Below are 24115 nucleotides of genomic sequence, written 5' to 3'. Positions count from 1 at the left end.
ACTAGTCTATCTATAAATCCAGGAACTCTGTGTGTCTGTCTAGAGCGTTCCTCACTGACGGTAGTTCCGTTAGTTATGAGATTTCACATGTAGCTTACGCATGTCATAAACCTGTGCATCCTTGATTTTGAAGATTTTTGAATTTATAGTTTTCGAGATATTTGTATTTTACCGTTTCCCGTAGGGACTAATGGGGTTATCGTTTCCCGTAGCACCGAAATGACGTCACAAATGACGTCACAAACAGTATTAGCGGTATTACAGTTTTTTACAATTGCTAAAACACATTCTTGAAACAGTCACTCATTTTCTCTAAACTCTAAACACAAAACCTCATCTTCAGGCACTATTTAAAAAATCTCGGAATCCTCTTGCAAAATGAAACTTTCGCCTCAAAACAGTTTTACCTGTGCTCAAAATCAAACACTGCTGTCAAATCATAAACAAAGTGTTCAAAATGATATACACTTTCAAGCAGTCAATAAACAATACACCAAAAAATACAAAACACACTGTTCAAAACATATAGTTCTCAGGGAGAAGTACATTTTTTTTTGTTTACCTCAAAACAAATTTCATATTTATCTATCATTGACTTTTGATGAATGAAAACATGTTCTCTCATAGTAGCTATACAAATGTATCAGAAATTACTACTTTGCTTTGATCTAATGTGTGTTGGTTCTTTCTCCTTCTTGTACCCCTATAGTACTGTACCCTGCATCTCACTACTCACAACTCACTCTTGTTCTTTGTTGATATGAACCTGCAGCCAGTCAAAATCTATTGAGCAATCAGTACTGTTACTGGACCAAATAGAAAGCACAATGTTCAGGGCCATACAACTTGTTTACGTATTGTCCTTATACAGCCTACAATGCACTGTAGGCCTACTACAATATACACTACCACAGTAAAAGGGACACAAATCAAAGGAGTCAACGTGGTGTTTACTTGTCCTCCTCCCCTCACATTGTTTCTTCTATTCATTCTCAGACTTTCTCCTTCCCACCTTCAACAACCTGTTTGCTCCCTAAACTGGCTCATATTGGTTGTGTCACATCATTTGATACAAGTTAAATCAATTTTGAGTGGTTGTGTTCAATCAATGACATTTGTTCTCTATTTGTATTTGATTGTTGCCACTTGTGTTTACCAGTATGGATGACATGTGAATTAGAGTGCAGAATGTGTTTTAAGACTGAGAATGTGTTTAGAGTTTTGCTGAAAAGTCTAAGTGAGACCTGCAAATTGTGTTTTACCATGAGAAATAGTTTAAGGTATTGACAACAGACTCCCCAATTAGCTTCATGAGTTCAGGCAACTGAGAATTTTGTTCAGCCAGTGGGTTTTAGTGTTTTAGCAATTGTAAAAAACTGTAAAACTATCCTGCCTTCACTCAAAGTTCAGAATAGGGTTGGATACGTTATGAGGTCCGCATTCAAATTCTTCTTGGTGAACAGATACAGACTTTTGCTCAGGTCATCTTAAGACAGTGATTGATTTTATCTATTCGTTTATATACAGGGTACCCGCGAGGTCTTAAAAACTTGAAAAAGTCTTAAATTTAGTATTGATAATTTAAGGCCTTGAAAAGGTATTATATTTTGTCAACCGGTCTTAAATTTCGTCAACAGGTCTTAAATTTCGTTCATCAAGTCCACATTTGTTTATTGTTCGTTGTGACAACGAATCTTAGTACACCCAAACGTCGCATCCAAAATTCAAGGCAACCTGTATGACTCTGAATTGGCTGAGATGCTGACACGATATAGGATAAAACTAGCTAACGTTAACTATTCACTAGCTGCGCTAGCTAGCTAGACAGCTAGGACACTGCCCTGTCAGGGACAGGGTAATGCTAGTTAATAAGCGTCTGCTATCACAGGCAACAGTGGAGCGGGGCTTTTGGGTGATTAAAGAAATTGAAACGTCTAACATTTAAGAACACACTGTTGTACAGGGATGCAACAACAGTTTCAGCGACTCCCGTTTTTTTCACGGCAGTTTGGGTGACTTGATTATAATTTCATCAACACTAATTCTGGATTGACTCCACCAAACATCAAATCAGCAGCGATTATTTCCCAAACCCTCGAAAGCTGTTGCAATTGAGATTTTAACTTACTTTCTGTTTGAAGATAACGTAGCATAGTGTTGAAGAATGGGTTAGTTGAAATTGGACAACTTTAAATTCATATATGAGATTGAACAACATAAACCCCTATACAGATAAAATAAATTAACAAGGATAGCAAAACCGATTGAAAACGGCAGAAAGGCATGCATGACAGGACGTCAGATCAGTGACACAGGCAGTTTTTTCCCCATTATATGTGAAGACTGAGATATTCATAACACTTTATTCAGTCTTACTGGTGGTCCTTTTGTAATACCAACAGGTGCACTTCGTTGTTGCTATGTACTGTTCTCACTACGTGTTTAGCATTACATCGCATAACTATGTTTCTTGATAACAGCTGTTGCCATTTCCACGAGAGGAACATTTGAATGATGTCAAAGTAAAAGTCCAATACTAAACGGTGTTTGTTTCCATAACAACAACACAAGTAATATACATTCAACAGCCTATTTTGCTACATTTTTGCTACATCTTTTATTTGGCATGTTGGTGAGGTTATTATTTTAGAGGACCATTTCTCAATGGTTTTGTTATTTAATGAATGTTTGTTTATTAATAACTTATTTTTAACAAATAACTCAATTATAATTACAAAGAGGGACATTCGCAACTCTATCACAACTTCCACTTGCTTCCGCAATTAAATTGCAACAAACACCTCAAAAACACAGCAACTTTAATGGAAAAGCTCCCGCTATAATAAGTTGGCTGAACTCATCATACTGGATGAACAGATTGCTGCCAAAAGCGCAGAGCTCCAAAGGCTGTAGGATCTGTTGTATTACAACCGCACACAGGTTCACCCACAGACGTATCCAGACACGCATGCACACACACACATGTACACAAACACACACTCACACGTCCACCCCTCATAGTTATTGTTTTAAATGGTTGTCTTATGATTACATTTTTTTTTTTTTTTTCATAAAATTATGCATATCAGGAAAGGTGCGATGTTGGTCTTAAATTTCATCTAAAGTGGTCTTGAAAAGGTCTTAAAAAGTCTTAAATTTGAGATGAAAAATCCTGGGGGTACCCTGTATATAAGCTTCTTTATATTAAGTTTCAAAGTAATGTCTAGAGTTGTACAGTCATCTAACAGACAGGGAATAGTAATCCATCAAAATATTCATATTGTTTATTAGTATAGCGTATTTTTACAGTACATTTCTGCACTTACTTGACTTACAACTTGGCAAACTCATTTCATAAGCATGGTTGAAATGTAGCTGTGATTACAGCACTTATTCATGGCATATGCAAAACGCATGAATTTTAGCGACGTGCCGGTTAGCCTAGACCAGTGACCATGTGTTCATGGCATGCATCTATTGACGCAATGAGAGAGGTTTTCCGATGTATTAGTGTCCCGATGTATCTGTTATAATTCGTCCGACTTTGTTTTCTCATTATTGCAATACTATAAACCTCAGTCTGCATTTACCCTGGCTGGGAGAGGCTGTCATTCCGAAGATACTGTGTGTGATCGCCTTTGCTCTGTGTTCATTAAACCTGTCAGAGTGTATGAATAAACGGCTGGGTGCCAATCAAATCACAACGCAAGAGTGGAGTACTACAACGCTACAAATGGTAGATAATATTGATTAGCCTCGGAGGCTTTCAGATTGTTCATTGCTTTCCCATCTGTTGCTATGGAGTCCACGAAATACGCGCAAATAAACATGAAAAGGAAACATGCATCACAATAATACTTCAGTGTAACCTGTACCTATGTGGAGTGCAAATATGTCTTGCTATTACACTACCCAACAGCTACACCTACGTCTGCTAACATTACAGAATTCCTACGGGCACTGCACTAGTATAGATAAAAAAGTAATATTTACTCCTAAAACATGCATTTTTCAAGATATAGAGGGAGATACCCAACCTGTTGGCAGATACTTTTCTGTTCTGAAAAACTGGAAGAATAAAGAGGCACCTGCATTAGAAAAATGGAAAGCCTTACTATTTGAGCATTGAAAAAGCGATGTCAGAGGACCAAAATAAAAAAAACTATTTTACAGCCAATGGAACTCTATCTACAGTATAATGCCCTCTACTGTAGTTAACGCTACCCAAGCAATAGACATTAGAACCCATTTGATTTTTGTATGTATGTATGTATTTATTTAAATTTTGGATGAGTGTGCTATGTATTAAGGGTTGTGGGCTGAGGGAGGGGGGGGGGGGGGGGTGAGGGTGAGGGTGAGGGGAAGGTCTGAGAGGGGGTGAGTGGGTTGGGGAGGCCTACAATTAGTTCAAAATGCCGCAGCTCGTCTCTTGACTAACACTAGAAAGTACGACCACATTACACCTATTCTGACTTCATTGCACTGGCTACCTGTACGTTTTAGGATTCATTTTAAAATACTTTTATTTGCGTTTAAAGCCTTAAATGGCCTTGCCCCACCATACCTCTCCGAGCTGCTCAAACCCTACACTCCTAGCCGTTCGCTTAGGTCAGCTGACCAGCTGTTTCTGGCCACACCCCGTACCAGGCAAAAACACAGAGGAGAACGTGCCTTTGCGGTAGCAGCCCCAAAATTGTGGAACACTTTGCCACTCCATATTAGACAAACTACATCCCTGTGTCTTTTTAAAACCTTGGTAAAAACGCACCTTTTTTATTTGGCCTTTGGACACTAGATGGCGTGTTGATGTGATGTAGAAGTGTTGGGTGGGTCATGTGTTTTACTTATTTTATCTCTTTTTCTGTGTGCAGCACTTTGGAAACCCATGTGTTTGTTTAAACTGTGCTATATAAATAAAGTGGATTGGATTGGATTGGATTGGATTGATGAGGTTGAACTGAAGGGGTGGGGATAGATGGGGCAACCTATGTAGTATAATAAGGGAAGCATGAATTATTAGAAGATAGCTGAAAATGATGGGTTTGGTTGTAAACTGGATGCTTCCTTAAATGATTTGTGATTATTGTAATTCTTAGTACCCTTTCATATTTTCTCTTCTTACCAAATACAAATCATTATTAAAAAAAAGTTCTCTAAACTCAATAACCTTTCTGTCTTTTGTCAGCTGATGACCAAGCACCCGTCCAAGCGTCTGGGCTGTGGGCCGGAGGGGGAGAGGGACATCAAGGAACAGGCCTTCTTCCGCCGCATCGACTGGGACCGGCTCAACAACCGGGAGATCCAGCCCCCCTTCAAGCCCAAAGTGGTGAGGGTGCTCTCAGTCGCTCTCTCTCCACCTGTCTGGATTTCTATCTCTCTCTCTCTGTCTCTCTCTCTCTCCCTCTCTCTCTCTCTCTCTCTCCCTCTCTCTATCTCTCTCTCTCTCTCTCTCTCTCTCTCTCTCTTCTCTATACATCCTGTTCCCTCTCTGGGTGCGTTTCTGTGGCCTTCTCTAGCCTCTCTTTCTTATGCCCCAAAATGTCTACTAGGTCTATTAAAGGAAGGTAGCTTCAAATCTGTTTCAAGATGTAGTGCAGACTAGCTGTCATAAGTCATCCCTCACTCAGAGAGGTCGGGGCCTCTGTCTGAATGCGTGGGCCCTCCAGAGGCCAGGGCCTGAGGCCCCACTCTCACCACAGAGAACACTGAGGATGGGGTGGGTCTATGGCAGCTATTTTAAAGCATGAATGGAAGGGGAAAGGCTTTTCATCAATCTGATTTATCTCAGCAGCAGCAGTTTCTCTGTCTCTCTCCCTCTCTCTCTCTCTCTCTCTCTCTCTCTCCCTCCCTCTCTATCTCTCTCTCTTTCTCTCTCACTTTGTCTCCTGGTCCTTCTTCCTAAAGGGGTCTCCACAGTGTTCCCATTGCCACATCACTTAAGCCTTTCAAAGGAAGCGTCTAAAAATAGCCCCCAGATAGGAGAGAAAAACAATCATGTCCACTGTGACAGACTCCATTCACTGCAAGGGCCAGTAGAGTAGAGATGCTCTATCTGATGTTTGTGCCCTTTTCTGTCTTTTTCTGTTCAGTGTGGCAAAGGGGCAGAAAACTTCGACAAGTTCTTCACGCGCACGCAGCCTGTGCTGACTCCGCCTGACCAGCTTGTACTCGCCAACATCGACCAGAGCGAGTTCGCTGGCTTCTCCTACATTAACCCACAGTTCATCCACCCGTCCCTGCACAGCAGCGTCGTATGAGGGGCCACACACGCCAGGAGCCAAGGGAGAGACTGGAGCTTTTCAGCGTTTTGAGACACGCAAATTCAAATTGCTGCAGGCAAAAAAAATCCTTAAAGATGGCACCATAAAATAATTATTCATCCCCAAAATTCAAAAGCTTATCCGATAAATTAGTATGAATTTTCTCTTACACTATTACCAATAGCAAGGTCCCCATTCATAAATGTATTTACAGTAGTATTTGGTACAGGGGCTAGATTGTGGAATTATCAAAGTCCTTATTGGCAAGTCTCGCCACTCGGCGGCCATCTAGGCAACGCATCAGGGCAGCTACTATAGGGCGAACAAGATCAGACTACTACCTATTTCACTGCGCAGTTACTATAGCAACGGAGGACATAAACACACAAGATCAGACTCCTATCTATTTCACTGCGCAGTTACTATAGCAACCGAGGACATAAACACACAAGATCAGACTCCTATCTACAGTATTTCACTGTGCAGTTACTATGGCAACGGTGGACATAAACAAGATCAGGCTCCTATCTATTTTACTGCACAGTGACTGCTATCGCCACGGATGACATAAACACACAAGATCAGGCTCCTATCTATTTCACTGCACGGTTACTATAGCAACAGGGGACATAAACACACACGATCAGACTCCTATCTATTTCACTGCGCAGTTACTATAGCAACCGAGGACATAAACACACAAGATCAGACTCCTATCTATTTCACTGTGCAGTTACTATGGCAACGGTGAACATAAACAAGATCAGGCTCCTATCTATTTCACTGCACAGTGACTGCTATCGCCACGAATGACATAAACACACAAGATAAGGCTCCTATCTATTTCACTGCACGGTTACTATAGCAACGGAGGACATAAACACACAAGATCAGGCTCCTATCTATTTCACTGCGCAGTTACTATGGCAACGGTGGACATAAACAAGATCAGGCTCCTATCTATTTCACTGCACAGTGACTATAGCAATGGTGGACATAAACACACAAGATCAGACTCCTATCTATTTCACTGCGCAGTGACTATAGCAACGGTGGACATAAACAGACATTCAGGTGAGGCGAAACATCAGTTATGCCTTTTCCGACAATCTGATTGGCTCTTTATAATACAGGGCAGGACTTTCTGTTACAGTTCCGCCATCTTTGGTGTTATTGACTCCCTCGTTCATTTTTCCCCTCAGTGACGTGTCTCCTAACTTCTAATGTCTCTGGCACAACAGACCTGGGACGCTCAGCCTGTGGCCCCAGCTCTCCCGAAGCCCAATGTTAGCTAGGCCATAGCTCTCCGATTTACAACCAGCTCAGTGTATGTTTGACTGTGAGGTGATTGCTGCAGTCACTTACTGTGTGTTAGAGAAGGAACAGTAGACGATGTGATACTCTCTTCCATCCACACTTTGCCTTTATCCGACGTGCAACTCCACCTTCTCTTCTCTTCTCTTCTCCCTCTGTGAAGCATGCTGACTCTAAAATATTTTATAGGTCCGGTCCTCACCCCCCTTCCCCTCCTACCTTACTGCCATTTCTATCACAGCAACGGTATTCAAATATATTATATCTACAAATATATCTATATTTGTAAAAACTGACAAAAATATATGTATAAAATAATTGTGATGTTTTGTTTCGGGAGTGCCAAAATGAGACAATACCTGCATCCAAACTGTTTTCTATCTTAGTATCTCCTTATGCATTTAGCAAGTTCCTACTTAGCTACTCTTGTGTGGATATCCCCTCTTCTGGACTCTGAGTTGTTGAGCATGAGGAGACCCTTTCTGATGCACTCCTCTCATCGCCTCTACGAATGGACTGCAGCATTTTATGTCACGACTGGAGACTCAAATGCATTCTTCTAGGACTGATGTAAGAGACAGAGCAAACAAGGCATATAGTGACGTTGGTCGCAACAGAGGGGGAAATGGCATGATCATAAGACATCAACTTTATGAGCTTCGACGTAAAAAATAATGTATAACAGATCTGAAGTTGCAGAAGATAAGCTATGAGTGAAACTAAAATCAGTGGTATGGCGAGATATACTCCTTTTATCGTTCTTACGGGAGGGGAGCGGCCACTGCCCAAACGTATTTTAATTATGAACACACTTTGCACCACTTTGCAGAAGTATTTTTATTTTATTTTTAAAGCGTGGGTTATTGAAAAGCACTTCTCCCTAACCAGGAAGCATATTATATGAAGCACATGATGAGATGGGGAATATGCTCATGAGCCGCATGATGCTGTCAGTGCCTCCTCACGCCAGCGCAGCAGAACGGCAGTTGGCCCCCCGGTATCCCGTAGTCTGGAGGGTGCAAATGGAGGTTTAGTGTATTAGGGGGCTGTGGTGCAGTCTGCAGCGCCGTGTCAATCCCCTAGCGCTTGCTTCTTCCGACTGTACAATACTCAGTAGATTACTCTCTAGAAGGGCGCTATCTGGCTCGTATCCAATGCCACTCTGAGATCGGGACATTATGTACTACAAGAAATATGATTTTTGTTTGTTGTTTGTGATTTTCTTTTTTTTTCCTGTGGGTTTTTGTAGGTCTTGATACATGATTATTTTGCATTTTTCTTTTTTTGGAGTAAGCTCATTTTCATCTTTCCATGTCTTGCTCTGTGAGGTTTTTTCCTTTGTTGTTTTGTTTTGTTTTTGACAACAAATGTGTTTGTTAAAGATACACAATCATTGATCTTTATTTTTTGTAAATATCAAACGGGCAGTTTCAAAAAACTAAGTTGCAGATTTTATACCAAGAATTGAATGTGCTTTTATTAACTTAGATGGTGAAAGATTTCTACATGTTTAGATTATATATATAAAAGGAGATTGTTTGGCTAAATCTTTGATAGTTTTGGTATCAGAAAACCTTGTAATATGTATTCACATATCACATATTTATCGGCTAATTGTTTGTCTTTTAATTTATGATATAGTAGGATAAGCAGTATCTAAAGACTGACTGTGATGTGTGGGCTGATTGAATGTGTGCCTGCCTAGATCCCTGCTTTGAAGTGGCTCAACATGTCCTGCTTTATCAAGTTTTTTCTTTGGTTTTGGGCTTTTGCTTCATGCATGTAAGGTTAGGCAAAACAAGCATGCGGGAAAAAAACAAGATGTTAGCATGTTCCAAAGACCCTAGGTATGTCAGCATGGATTTCAGATTTCATACGACTAGCCAAGTAAGACGCCAGTCCTGCCTTACCCCCCTTACTCTAATGTCTGCTTGCTCTCTCACTCTCTCACTCTCTCTCTCTCTCTCTCTGTCTGTCTCTCTTAATTTATCTCTGTTTCTCTCTCTCAGTTATACTGTGTTCTGTTTTTCATGAATTTGAAAAGGATTTAGTCAGGCATGTTGGTGTCTAAAAAGTGATTATAACATCTAGGCTTTGAAGCACTTAGCTGCTTGTGTGCATTGCTTTTAGCCTGCTGACGAAAGCTTGTTTAAACCTGAATTCCATCATGAAACGTAGCTACTGCACTGCAAGCCATACTTACAGTGGACAGTGAACAAAACATGCTTTTATTGAATTCAGCCAAAATGCTCAGATCCACTTCTGCAGTAAGTAACACCACATACGTCACTGTATTCTCATCCCTTCACTCAGTGCCAAAACCTGCTAATGGGCACATATTCTCCTCCATACTGATGCTAATGTGTTAAAAGAGTGACTATTCCATAACCAGTAGCTACACCTAAAAGCCACTCTGGTCATTCGTTTGCCCTTTAAAGTGGTATAGAAGATACTTTACCACAATCCTCTCTCCACATGTGCCAAATCTTGTCTACCCAGATATTATCAGGTGCTCTAACTGGTGAACTCAATCATATCTGATAAAAGCTCAAATCCTCAGTATTCGTCAATTTTTACGTCATTCTGTCAGCGTATGTTACACCACGTTTGAGAATAACCGTCTTTTCAAGTACCAAACCATAACCTGCACAAGCAAATCCCCTCGACTAGTTTTAGTTCCGTGAACCGCATTGACAGAGACAACCTCTCTTGAACCTTGTCTCATATTGAGAATCATCCAGACTGCTTGTTTTATCACAACTGAGGCTCTCTCACACAATCAACTGAAAGTCCAGAATAGATTAATTTGTAAACAGGGTTGTCTATATATGTGCACTAGCCCCAACTGCTCCGTGTGTCAGGCACACACCTAGCCCCTCAGCTCAAGATTTCATTTCAACTTCAGAAACCCAGACGGCCTGTGGATATGGAGCGGGAAAACAAAGGGATCGGCTTTTGCTCAGATAATCGTCTATTAACCTCTTCTTCTTTTTTGAGGTAGAATCCTTGGAGTGTTTTCTGGAATTACGTTTCTCTTCTTTTAACTCCCCTCCTATTCTTTTTGCCAGGATCCTGCTACAGTATGCGTTTTCTTTGTTTATTGTGGTGTGAAGATACTGTGTATGAATAAATGTATTTAAAAATACTCTGAGCTCTTGTGGTCATTGAAAAAGCTCATAGTGAATAATTTGTTGGTGTCATACCCTATTAAGATGATGTATGACTTCACATAAACTAAGTCTTTAAATATTACATGTTGCATACTGAGAGAATGAGCAAGAAGTGAAACTAGGAAGTATTGGAAAATATATATATTTTTAAACAGAACAATATATATTTACTGTATATATGTACATGTGTGTGGTTCATAACCATGTTAACACAGATCAAATGTTAGCCAGAAAACATTTACTGGGCTTTTTGATGCAAAAAAAGTAGTAATTTTCATTGTGTATTTTTGTATATTTTAGAAGCAAAATATTGTTCATAGCATTGAAAATATTCTGGAATATTTCATGTGGGTTGATTCTTTTTCTTCAAACAGGAACTTTTTTACAAAGTCTTTGCTTATTAGACGCCACAAAGTCAAATGATGCAACATTTTTGCACCACCTCAGGAGGGGATCTTGAGTCCATAAACCAAGTTTTATGTCATCAAAGAGTTGCTGAGATATGATCTTTCTGTCAGCATCATGTATTGCACTACAAAAACAATGGATTGAATATTTCATGTGGGTTGAGTATTTTTTCACAAACAGGAACCTTTTCCCAACACCTTCCATGCTGTATCAGCTATGTGGGGCTACTATCATGCTGGTTCAGGTGGATTGGAGAAGACAAAGTACATCGTTGACCAAAATTCAGCAGAAAAAATTGTTGGCTGCATGGTTTCCTAGCTACCACGAACACACAATGAGACTCAGAGCTGGTCAAAGGAGGTGTGGTCTGCAATTGTAATCACGTACAGTTTATGTCAAATTCAGCAAATTGCTCTTCACAGTCCTCTAGCAGTATTTCAGTTCAGTATTTGCCTTCAAATAAGTTTTTGCGTCCTGGCTTTGATTAACACGGTGGAGCATGGAAGGGAGGGATGTAACTTGATTTGCTGTTGAGCACAACTATCGCAAAACCGAATCCCCGACTTTATCTTTAAGTCGAATGAGGCAAAAACATTTTTTTTTAAAGCCAAGGGAATGAAAGGAACGAGTTGGAAGGTGGGCATTCTCCAAGGTTTGGTCTCAGCATTGGTGAGTGACACTGCCCCCCCCCCCCCCCCCATATATATATAAAAAAAGGATTATTAATTATTTGTGTAATAACTTGTGGAACTTTGAACTAATTTAAACATTTTAAGAATATTAAAACCTTAGTTTAAATACAAAACAGTATTCTGCTCCTAAAATAAATAATTAAATAAATGGATAAAATACGTTATCAAAATGTTTTGTAAGTATTGACATCCTTTTTCGGATCTCCCAAACATGAGTAAGAACTCCCCTGAAGCCCTAATGGTCCAGCTGCTGCTTCCTCAACCTGCACTACCACTGCACTGGATTCCTGAGTTTACTGAATGCATTTCAAACTAAATTACCTCATGAGAATGCAATGCAATGCACTTGTTTTTTTCTGAAATTAATGTTTTATAGTATGTAGGTAGTTGGTTCAGGTTTAATGGAGCTGTACAAGGCCTATCACCTGTACTGGATTTTGGAACAAGGAAATAATGTATTAATTAATCATATGATGCATACATTTGGGCATCCCAATTTATAGCACCTTTTTACTACCTACTGTATAACATTTATTCTCAAAAAAGCCAGTGTAAATGCTAACATTCATGGGTAAAATTGTCTAATAATCCCTTTAAAAACTGCAATTTAATGCAATCTTTACCAAAAATGGACAATTCAACGTCTCACCTGAACCCCTGATGCATAATCACCCTACTCTAGGGTAAATTTACCTATTAAGCCCATGTACCATATAAGCCCACTCGTGACTTCTGAGTCAAATTTTAAAAAAAAAATGGTTTTTGCTGGTTCATGGTTCTTCCAATGAAGCTGCTTGTTACATAAACTATACTTTTTATTGTAAGCCAGTCAGATTTGTCAATCTTGAGTTATCGAAGCACATGTGTGACATGTGCCTGCTGCTCCCAGGAGAAGACACAAAAAAAACTTCATGTATTTTGATGCTCTGAAAAAAGAACATTTCTGACGTATTTCTGCTCCTTCTTTTGGTAAGTACTCATTTGCTATCAAAAATTAAGAGAATAGTGCTTTAAATAAAACATATGTTAGAATTTTACTAGAATTAGACATATATATACTGTATATTTAAGTGAAAATATGCATATTAGCATACTAGCAAACCGCTCACATGCTGCATCAATACAGTTGCTGCATAGCATTGTTCATTGCAATGACATAAAGCATGATAAGCATTTATAGTTTACTTTTTTATATGCAGAATATATTATTATACTATCAAATTGATAATATATGTGTGTATTTATCTTTATTTATTCAACATTTTTACCAAGTGGGCTTAAAGGGAACACTAGCAAAAAAATCACACCATTTACAGTGGATGTAAATTAGTTTAGCTAATTTCATGTTATGTTAGTGCAGCATATATAGATTTATGGCATGTAGTTGTTTCTTTAATGTCATGTGTGTAGAATAAAATATTCTGACTTTTAACCAGATATTCACTGATGTTCCCTTTAAGCCCACCTGCTCCCATTAAGGCCACTTGGCTGTGTTTCAATGGAGATTTTCTCCCTTTTGACTTTTGAACCATTTTCTTGCCTAACTTTGACCTCACCTAATTAATCAGCTTCATAATTTATATAATGAAATACCCAAATTTAACTATCAGTGATATTGCATAGGTCAATTAATTCTGGATAGGCCTATATTCTATCCTACCATTAGCTAATTTTCAAACACTTTTCAGATGAGATGACTGAAACGCAGAAAAGGTACAGCTCATGCCTATGCATGGCAGAAGCATGCCGTCTTTACAGGGAGGGAACAATGAAAAACCTCTCAGTTCTGGCAAGAACTTATGGAGTCGACAGGAAGTCGTTGAGGCAAAGAGTGAAGGGACAGCTCAGTTGATGCACAACAGGGACAGGAGATCTACCTGGGTCCAGGAGTAGAGCAGGAGATTTCAGAGTGCCTTCAGGTAGGGTTATAGTGACTGAAAGGCTAATAACAAGACAACATGAAACAGTTAGGTCAGGAAAAATGTGATTTGGCCAAATCCAGAGGTGTGTGTCCAGGTCTAATGCTTTGTTATTCTCCATGCCTTCAGGTCCTTTGCCAATGGGGTTGGGGCTTTACCCGGACGGACCTTCTTAATCTCGTTCAAGAGTATGTCATAGCCAACAAGCTGTAGTTGGTGTGTGTGTGTGGGTGTGTGTGTGTGTTTCAAGATGTTCAAGATGTTATGACTGTTGTATACAATATGTTGTTTTTTAAATGGATATTGATTGTTATGACTAATGAACTGTAGTGTAATGATTTGTAATGAACTGTTTTGAAGTTGACCCACTACTTTTTCTCCCTCTCTGATGATTTTACCTGTTACTCCACAATGGTTTTAATTGTTTCTTAAAAATGAATTAAAGTTGTTTGTTTAAATGTAAATACTGAAATTGACTCATTTGTTAACCTTAGAATATTACTAGTGAACCAGGAAACTGGTTTTCTTTCAGTCATTATGTCTTCAGATATCTATAAAAACAACTGCAATTTCAACCAGCTGTCTGGACCAGAAATTTTGGCCAGTTGTAAATGCCAACAGTACAATGTAGGATAGAGATACAGACAAAATGGCAACACATATTGAAAGATGAAGTATTGAAGATAAATTTCCATTCTAATTTAGATTTTGTTCATGAATAGTTTTTTGGCTACATTCCAAAGAAGACATGTTGTAAGTTTAGCTTTTTCTGTCGAAAAGGCTGATCACGCATAATCACCCCTATTTCAAATGCCATTTGCAGGCCAGAGGAAAGGAGCATTAAGTACCCATAAAGTACCAATTAAGCCCATGCCAGACTTTTGACATATTTTGACAAATTAAACAATATAAACATTGAAAATTGGTATAAATTAATTATTGACACTTCAAATGAGACATTAGACTATCATTTTAACTAAAATGTTCTCACTTAAATTTGGGCGGTATTAACTACTTACTGGCCGAGAGTGAGGTCATGCAGGTAAATATCAGACAGAGGCCGTAACGTATCGCTCGGTCGATGCGGCGGGGCGAAGTCTGATATACCTGCATGACCGAACGGTCGAGGTTAGTAAGTTGTTTATTATATGGCATTTAAGCTCTTTTCATTTTTGAAAATAAATGGTAATTGTAAAACATGTCGTTTTGTCCAGCTCTCAAGTCTTCTCACGACACAGTGTTTCAGGTTTGCCTAGCAAACAATGACTTGCTAACTTCAAGTTACAATGATCAATAGAAAACGGACAACAGGGCTCAGCTTAAATGGCTTCAATTTACAGTTAAACACAAGGTTTTCAAACTATAGTAGTCAAGTCTTTATCATCATTTTCAATAACACATTTTCGTTGCTTCTGAATTGTACTGACCTGTACTAAGTGTGATATCAAAATGTTCGCGAATTCTTGAGTGTTTATTCTTCAACTGTCATGTTACCACGACATTCAACTGGTTTTCTGTTCTCAGATAATTTCATAATAGGAGTCCTGATTCTATCAATACATTCTCATGGCTGTTGATATATCGCTAATTTTTAAGGATGTAATGTTTAGTACTTGGTACATGGTATCACTCATTTTTAACATTGATGGGGTGTGCAATAACAATACTTATCAGACCGCAGACCGGCTAGAACGTCAATACGCGGGTGGCATGACTACCCATTAGCCAATCAGAATGCTCGTACTGTCGTTGCCATATAATAAATATTATTAATGTCTGAAAAGCAGATTTGGTGGGCTTAATAGGTACGTTTACCCTACATCTGTAGCTTCAGGCTGCTGTTTTTCCTGCACAGTAATTAATCAATTTAATACAGACACTAACCATGATAAGTTGACTGCTGACATTGGTCAGGTAACAGAGATAGCCTAATAACCATCCAAGGGATCATATAGGCCTACTTATCACCAGTTAATATCACTTTTGAGTTGCTAGCATGCTGGTACTAGGCTAAACTAACATGGTCCGATTATGTGGGCAGGTTTGCGTTATCCTTCTGGCTTCAACAAGACCAGCTGCTGCTAACACACTGGTCGAAAGATTGCAGACGCTAGGGATAGGTTTAATACAAGCAAAAGTTACATTCTCTACACTAACAACTTTCAAAACATGTTTCCATTGTAAAATGGTTGGCGATATTAGCCTAACAGGTTTGCACTCTGTGGGTAGTAAGCCTACTAGCTAACTAACAACGACTTATTGATCTACAGACTTACTCTCTGGATGATGAAAACACTTCGGATGTCTCTTTTCTTTTTTGGTGGCATTTTCCTATCCAAAAAGCTCAAAAGGGTCAAAAATATCAATGCTGAGACCAAACGAAATATGAGGCTTTATTACTTCCTGGCGTATTTAGTAGCTTTTAGTAGTGCTGAGAAAGTGAGCCTCGATCTTCAGCCAATTAATTGACAGCATCTTGTCTCGCAGGCTTGAGGGCGCATTGGTAAACTTGGACAGATATTTTTCACTCTTATGATCGACGTTCGACGAACATAGTAGCTATAGATAATAATACGAATGAGTTGGCAAATATAAAGTTTGCATATATGTTTTTTTCTAACAGACAATTACAATTAACTAAATATTGGTGGGACAATTGTGTCTTTACTCTTTCCCAAACTTTGTTTGTGACTAGTCCCCTATGCTAACCTACGCCCCATTCTCATTCACTGAAAATATTAGTTTAAACAGACAAAATCGTTCAGGAATGCTGCATTAGGCCTACTTATTTTAGTCTGAACTAGACTAGTAGCCTACAGGCTAAAAATCCACCTGAGTAGCACACTGAGGCACGTTCTGCGCTGGAATGACACAAAAATTATTATTTTAGTTCAGCCCTAACCGCACAGCAGCCGACAGGGACCTAACCTGATACAATTCACTTCTGCGTCTCTGTGGAATTCTACCGAACACAGCGACAGCACAACTGGCGTGCCCGCAGACCGCACATTGTACTCATACTCTCTTCTCCAGACAGCTAAGCAGAGCAGATATTTACTTGACCACCGTGCGAACGGATATACGCACAGCAGCTCACAACTCCAGGTAAAAGTTTCCTCATGCATGCCTTGTTGATAGATATGGACGTGAAGTCTCACTTGACAGAGTGACTTGTAAGTCAATTAAGCAAATCAATCAACTGAGACATCCTTAGGAAAAGGGTTGGGCAACACAGATTAAAAGAGAGAGGAAACCAACCAAACTACTGTAGTGCCAAGGTGTACGCAGATCAACAATGCCGAGAGGAAACAAGATATCCGAGAACATCAGGAAGAAGGTACTGACAGCCAATCAGTCTTGGGAAAGCTATTAGACCATCTCCAAAAGATTCCAGCTCCATCCATCCATCCAAGAAAAATAATTTAGAAATGGAGGACATTCAACATGAACGCATCTCTGCCTAGAAGTGGACGCCCATCAAGACCATCACCAAGAAGCACCAGAAAGAGAATAAATCAGGTAAAAGTCAACCCACACATCACCTCTAAAGAGTTTCGGACCTCTCTGGCAGCATGTGGGGTAAATGTACATGGGTCTACAATCGTCATTGTTGATCTGCGTGGGTACACCTTGGCACTACAGTAGTTTGGTTGGTTTCCTCTCTCTTTTAATCTGTGTTGCCCAACCCTTTTCCTAAGGATGTCTCAGTTGATTGGTTTGCTTAATTGACTAATTAAGCACCCAAATATGTTTCACCAAATCTGTTACCTGCTTGACTTTACCAATGCAGCTGGGGGTTCACTTACTTTCGAAAATACACTAATTCCATGTTTCATGTAGTTTTTTGGCTACTCAAACAATTCCCTCGAAACAAGTACATGCAAATGATAAACATAAACCTGACATTTCATCTATGGAAAATTGGTGATGAAAAAAATGAAAATTCATGGTAAAACAACAGAAAACTTTTAAGTGCTCAAGGGGTTCACATACTTTCAAGTGGCACTGTACATGTCTCTGGTTGAGACAAAACTTTTCTGTTAGCCATTTCTGATATGCAGTTGCTATTTAGATAATAAAAATAGCTTTGTTTATTGTTTCCATGGTAATAGGAGCCGTCAGAATAATTAGCTTTTCTGTTGGCCATTTCTGATATGCAGCACATGAGGGCAAAGAAAATGGTGCATGGTCTTGATCATTTAGATTTCGTTTCAGTATTTCAAAGTGAATGAGATGTGGGAGCACAAGAACAGTGAGTGTTTAGCAGCGATAGACGTACATGATGCATGGTTATATGTCTATGGGCAAAGACGTAAACTCCAGGTGATAGTCTGATTCACGTTACATGCATTAACAACCAAATTCGATCGAGTTATCTCGGGGTGTCAATCGGAGTGTAGTCGGAGCTCAAAAATTTGAATATTTGTAGTTACATGAAATGGATAATTCTATTTAAATCCGAGTAAGCCAGTTATTCGAATCCATGTAACCACAGTGAGTGTGTTCTGGCACACACACTGGATCTCACATTCCAAATTGGCCAAGACTTTCAGGCAACATGCTGATCATATCATTGCTGTTTGTCCTACTACTGACAATGTAAATCGCTATTTGACAATGTGCAGGTAAAAAAATAACGTTAACAAACTGGGTGAAAACATGAACACGAACAACATGTTATGGTCCTACTTCAGCTAAAGGAGCGTATCATTATTATTATTATATAGGATTGAGTGGAAATATTTTCCATTATGCTGTTTTTTATGGGCTTAGATTTGACTCAAAAATAACTGCTAATGCACAAAGGGGGATCTACAAATATGCCTTGAGTTGCACACCTGTTTTGCAATCCACAAATACAAATTTCCGATTTGTAACTTGTGTATTGGTTTTTACAAATATATGTGTATTTGTAAATATATCATTTTACATTTGTAAAACAAAAAGCCATTTGTGAAACTGAAAATTCTGTTTGTAAAAAAAAGCCATTTGTGAAACTGAAAATTCTGTTTGTAAATCGTGAATCAGCATTTGTGGATCAACAATCACACGTTCGTATTTTCTTTCCGCAAATCCACACACATCCACAAACTCGTGAGCTCGTGATTCACAAGCACCATCCAGCAGATGGTGCTGTTGTTCACTGTTGTTGTGTACCTCCACTTAAGACCGACAAAGAAAGAAGATGGCTGCTTAGCAGTAACGGCATGGACTCGTCAGTTGGATGGGTATGTTTGTGATTACATTTATGGATGGTGTCTGTTGCTAGTCTGTAGTTTTAAAGTTTTTGTTTTATTTCAGCCACCTTTGTGTTACTTTCAATCAATCAGCCTAACGTTAGCAACGGACTCAAACATTTGCAAACATGTAGGCCCAATTTTGATATTGAATGGGGGGAAAAGTTGCTAGCAGACTCAACCTCCAGTTATTACGGTAGCCAGTTAAACTAATGTGCTGATGTTGCTATCTGAAAGCATGCCTAGTTACAAATCGGAAATTTGTATTTGTGGATTGCAAAACACGTGTGCAACTCAAGGCATATTTGTAGATCACCCTTTGTGCATTTGCAGTTATTTTTGAGACAAATCTAAGCCCATAGTTTTTCAACTTCTTAGACACGTACACTTGGTGGCGGACGATAAGCCTATGTCTACTTTTGAATTGATCACAGATAGTGTGTAGCGTAAGAAGGCAGAGAGTGTTTTACTCAGCCTAACGTGTGTTCTCTCCTGACCAATCAGACTCTTCTGTCCAATTCCAGTGTGACACACGTGTCTCCTTGCTCTCCCTCAGGTCAGGAGATGGGCAGTGTTGCCAACTTAGCGACTTTGTCTCTATGTCCTGTCTCTCAGGATCCTGATGAGAGTCAGGAAATACAACCACATAACCCCCATTTTACATTCACTGCACTGGCTCCCTGTCTCATCCCGCATTGACTACAAAGTCCTCCTACTCACCCACCAATGCATAAATGGTCATGCCCCCCCTTACCTGCAAGAACTCATCACCCCCCAAACATCAACCCGCCCCCTCAGATCCAATAACAGTCTGTCCCTGCAGATCCCAAACACCAGGCTACGCACCATGGGCGACCGGGCCTTCGCCGCTGCAGCCCCTCGACTGTGGAACAGCCTCCCGGACCACTTAAGGGCAACACAGACACTAGACTGTTTTAAGACTGGCCTAAAAACCTTTTTATTCATAAAGGCATTTCCTACTTTTTAAAAAATGTATATATTTTCTTAAACTGTCCTTTTGTCCTTTTGCACTCTGAGATTCTGCCTAGAAAGAAGAGTGCATAACAAATAAAATGAATTATTATTATTATTATTATTATGTCTGGCGACTTTTCAGACCCCCTTGGCGGCTTTTTTTAGCAAAAAGCGACTAGCGACAAATCTAGCGACTTTTTTTTTTGTCATTTGGTGGATTTTTGTGTGACAAAGCACTAAAAAAGCATCTCACATATCCTGTTCTGCAGTTCATGTTACAACTGATCTCACGAGAGCTGAGAACAGCGAGGGCTGTCATGGTCTCCTCTCCACTCACATAGCGCAGTCTGACGAAATAACAGCAACATATTAGAACTTTGTATTCGCGGGAAAAATATTAGTGTTACCCCGTCAGAATTGCATATTCTGCGCATCCGCAGCTTATTTACATATTATGCAAATTAGTTGATTACGTCATCTAGCGACTTCTGGCGACTTTTCAGAGCGCTTACAGCTACTTTCCTCACAGAAAAGTTGGCAACACTGGAGATGGTTCGCTGCTTCACCAGTGAGTATGTCATGCCCATGAATGTGCAGCTCAAGACGGAGTCCACCGGCAGCGTCCTCAGTGAGTCCCTCCCTCTCTCTTCTTGCCTGGTGCGGGCGGCTCATATACTCCACGCTGGGTTGGGAAGCGCTGTGTGATGGTAATGTCTGTCTCTGCTGCCCTCTGCTGGTGTGGCAGGCATACCTATGAATCTAGGCCGTCTTCAGGATTATTGGAAACTGGTGGAAGTAGTTATAGGGGTAACAGTTGTGTAGCCATGCACTCCATTACTGAAGATATGTTACAGTTCAGAAGCAGAAAAACCAGCAAGACTGCTCTCTTTCTAAGAAATGCAAGCTTTAACTCAAACTACATTTGAGTTCAATTATGTGATTTAAAAAGAAAATATTTTTTGAAATGTTGTTTAAAATATTGGAATATAAAGGCCCTGTCCCATTACTTCCACTTCACCCTAGCACTTCACCCTTCCACTTCGTTTGCGCGTTCGCGTGAAGGGGTAGGGTGTCCCAATTCTTTTGGACCGAAGGGGAAGTGTTGTTCAACCCTTCAAACGACCCCTTCAAACGGAGTGTGATCAGAACCGGACTTCGATTGAAGGGAAAGATTACATTTCCCAGGATGCCTTGCGATCCCCTTGGTTACCAACGGACTCCAAAAAATTTAAGAAAGATGGCTGCCAGTGCAGAAAAAGAAGTTTACAAATCTATGGATATCTTCGCAAATAACTATTAAAAAATGTGAAACACATCGGGATATTTAGCCGATCATTATGCAGAATAATATTCCTTACAGTTGAGTAGAATATGATTGTTAGAAAAAGATCGCTATTTTCACAAATGAACGTCTGTCTATGCTGCTGAGAGTAGCCGAGTAACGTTAACGTTAGGGTGTAAAAAAAACGCTATTTTATGACATGTGGGTATATATATGTTTGCCAAAACCTCAGAACCTGAAAACCTGACGTGTGTTCAAATTCGCAAACATAGGAACACTGTTTGCATTGCGTTTTGGTGAAACGTAGCCTACAGTGGAGCTGGATATGTGATCGAGTGGTGTCCCATTTCTCAGGTAAAGATTTAAATCCCTTAACACTTCTCACTCCGTTGTGAAGGGGCCCTCCGCAGTGAAGTTCACTTAGATGAAGTGGTAGGGTGAAGGGAAGATGAATGGGACGGGGCCAAACTAGAGCAAACAAGAGTCTAGATGTTTTGTTGAGCTGAGTTTTCTATCTGATGCCATGGCAGTGATGGCATCGCTATATTGATGGGTTTGACGTTTCTATAGTGGGGCTGGCAGTATTCATGAGTGGATGAGCCGATAGTGTTCGTAAGCAAGAATGACAGCAAAGTAATGCCTTGTAGTATTACGCATCAATGGCAGCTTTCAGAGTAATGATTGATTGGTTTTCTGTTTGTTCCTGTTCAGATATGATACGCTCAGCCACGCCTTTTCCCCTGGTCAGCCTCTTCTTTATGGTCATCGGCTTCGTGCTCAACAACGTCGGCCATATCAGGCCGCACGGCACCATCCTAGCGTTCGCTACGGAATATTCTTCATCCTCTCAGGTTCCCATCCACACCTTCTCTCTTTTTCTCTTTCTCTCTACCTAGTCATTCCACACTTAACTCTCCTTTGGTGTTTGTTCCTCTCCCCTGCGTTTAAAGGCCTGTCCCTGGTTGTGGGTCTGGTTCTGTACTTCTCCAGTATTAATGATGAGATGATGAACAGGACCAGGAGCAGTGAGGCCTATCTCAGCTACAAGTACGGCTGGTCGTTTGCCTTCGCTGCCATCTCCTTCCTCTTCACTGAGGTGAGTCTCACTGAGCACCTCACCTGTCTGTTGTCCTGAGGCTGGGCCCTGGCTAAGACTCGGCCGTCATGTAGCATTAAACCCTGTCACAGACAGACGTCAAATGTCACAGTGTAAAAGAGCAAACATGTCTTACCATTCTATACCGACTATGGTACAATACAAAAGCTCCCAACAGAACAGGTCATGAGCTTTTACGTGCATTTCAAGACACTTAAATCATTTGATCATTATTTGTCCCAATTTTGTTTTCTTCTTTCTCTGTGTCGCTGTGTGTGTGTGTGTGTGTGTGTGTGTGTGTGTGTGTGTCTCTCTCTCTTTCTCCGTGTCTCTCTCTTCTATCTCTTTCCCTCTTTCTCTGTGTCCTCCAGAGTGCAAGGGTGATGTCCGTCTACCTCTTCATGAAGCGCTACACGGCAGAGGAGCTGTACCGCCCTCACCCAAGCTTCTACCGGCCGTGGCTGAGCGACTGCTCCGACCACTCGGGCCAGTTCCTGCCCCCGGAGGCGTGGGCGCGGCCACAGCCCCTCAGACCTGTCCAGCGAGGCCTCGCTCCAGATGAGCGCCAGCTACCCGGCCCTGCTCAAGTGCCCCGAGTACGAGCATGTCACCTCCTCCCCGTGCTGAGGGCACTCTCCACCTCACGGCCCCACCCGAGACCAGAAGGGTGAGAGGTTTGAGACTGGAGAAGGTGGAGCTGGGAAAATGAAGTGAGTGCACAGAAAAAATAGGACAGAGATGAACAGATGGATAAGGTAATGGATGAGTTGAGAGGCACCTATTTGTATTCCTAATAGAGGAGAGGGTCTCTCTGTTTATGTCTGTCTGTCTTTCTTTCTTTTTCCCGGTCATGTTCAGTGCTTTCAGAGGTTCTATCTGTCTCGTAAATGAGGTTGAGGGAGTTTGCTGAGCTATAAGTGGAGGTGGTGTTTGTTCGGTCGGGCATTGTTTAATAATGTATCAAAGCAGCTGTGTTGTAAACGCTTCTACCTCTGGAAAAATTACAGAGGCTAAGTAAGCAAGTGTAGAATGGTTAGCTGCGGTACCGACCAAATCCTACAGGCGGCAGCCAAGAGCCATAACTTAAAATCATCAGTCATTGAGCTCATAAGAGCGGAGGGTAAATTCATTTGGGAGATGGCCTGATCTGAATCCCTAAGGAAATCACTTCTATAAATGCTGTTTACAGAACACCATGGTAAAACTCTTCAGGGGTTAGCAGAGCTGTTGCTTCAGACCGCTGAGGTGCAGCTGCTGTCTCAAAGGGACATCTATTTTACAACATGATTTAATGACTTCAAGGGGACCCACTGCTGCTAGCCAGTACTATTTCTTTTTTTAAATACCTCCCAAATGTTATTTAATTTTTTTAATACTGTTTCTTTTTTTGATTTGTATTCATTTAATTCTGTCTTATAATCCTCATGTGTCTAGCTCTGTCTAGTACCTTTTGGATTTGCTTTCCTTTTTAGTCTTCTGTTGTCTCTTATATATCTATATTTAAGCACTTTCACACTTTTGTTTGTCTTTGTGAAGCACCATAATGTGTGTTTGTGCATGAATGGTGCTGTACAAATCATATTTGCTGTCATCATCCAACATGTGTGACAGTCCTTCTCATGAACTAAAGCCTTCTCCGTGTGGACATGTGTTCATATCTTATGTATGTTAAGTGTTTCTTCAACTAGTCAGGCTGAGTGTCTAGAGACACTGCTTACTCTCCACTAATTACTGCAGCCTTGCAAACGGATGCGTTGGCTGT

General features: G+C 40.4%; 2 protein-coding genes across 3 annotated transcripts in view; both read left to right on the top strand.

The window, feature by feature from the left end:
- Window positions 1-6257, top strand: part of prkcab (protein kinase C, alpha, b) — a gene marked incomplete at both ends in the record, with an annotated part of 156448 nt that extends 150191 nt beyond the window's left edge. For both annotated transcript variants that reach the window (XM_080856437.1, XM_080856436.1), the window contains 2 exons: window positions 5186-5326; window positions 6090-6257. In XM_080856437.1, coding sequence (XP_080712563.1) covers window positions 5186-5326; window positions 6090-6257 — 309 coding nt within the window. The remainder of the gene's footprint in view (window positions 1-5185; window positions 5327-6089) is intronic.
- A 14267-nt stretch (window positions 6258-20524) lies between these two features.
- cacng5b (calcium channel, voltage-dependent, gamma subunit 5b) lies at window positions 20525-22980 on the top strand (the record flags this gene model as incomplete). The annotated part of the gene is given in 4 exon segments (XM_080857097.1): window positions 20525-20603; window positions 22208-22353; window positions 22725-22870; window positions 22872-22980. Coding segments are annotated over 4 exon segments (480 nt in total).
- Window positions 22981-24115: the final 1135 nt, after the last annotated feature.

The sequence above is a fragment of the Sprattus sprattus genome (assembly GCF_963457725.1).
Source record: "Sprattus sprattus genome assembly, chromosome: 18".
Taxonomy (NCBI): domain Eukaryota; kingdom Metazoa; phylum Chordata; class Actinopteri; order Clupeiformes; family Clupeidae; genus Sprattus; species Sprattus sprattus.
This window is presented reverse-complemented; position numbering and strand designations above follow the sequence as displayed.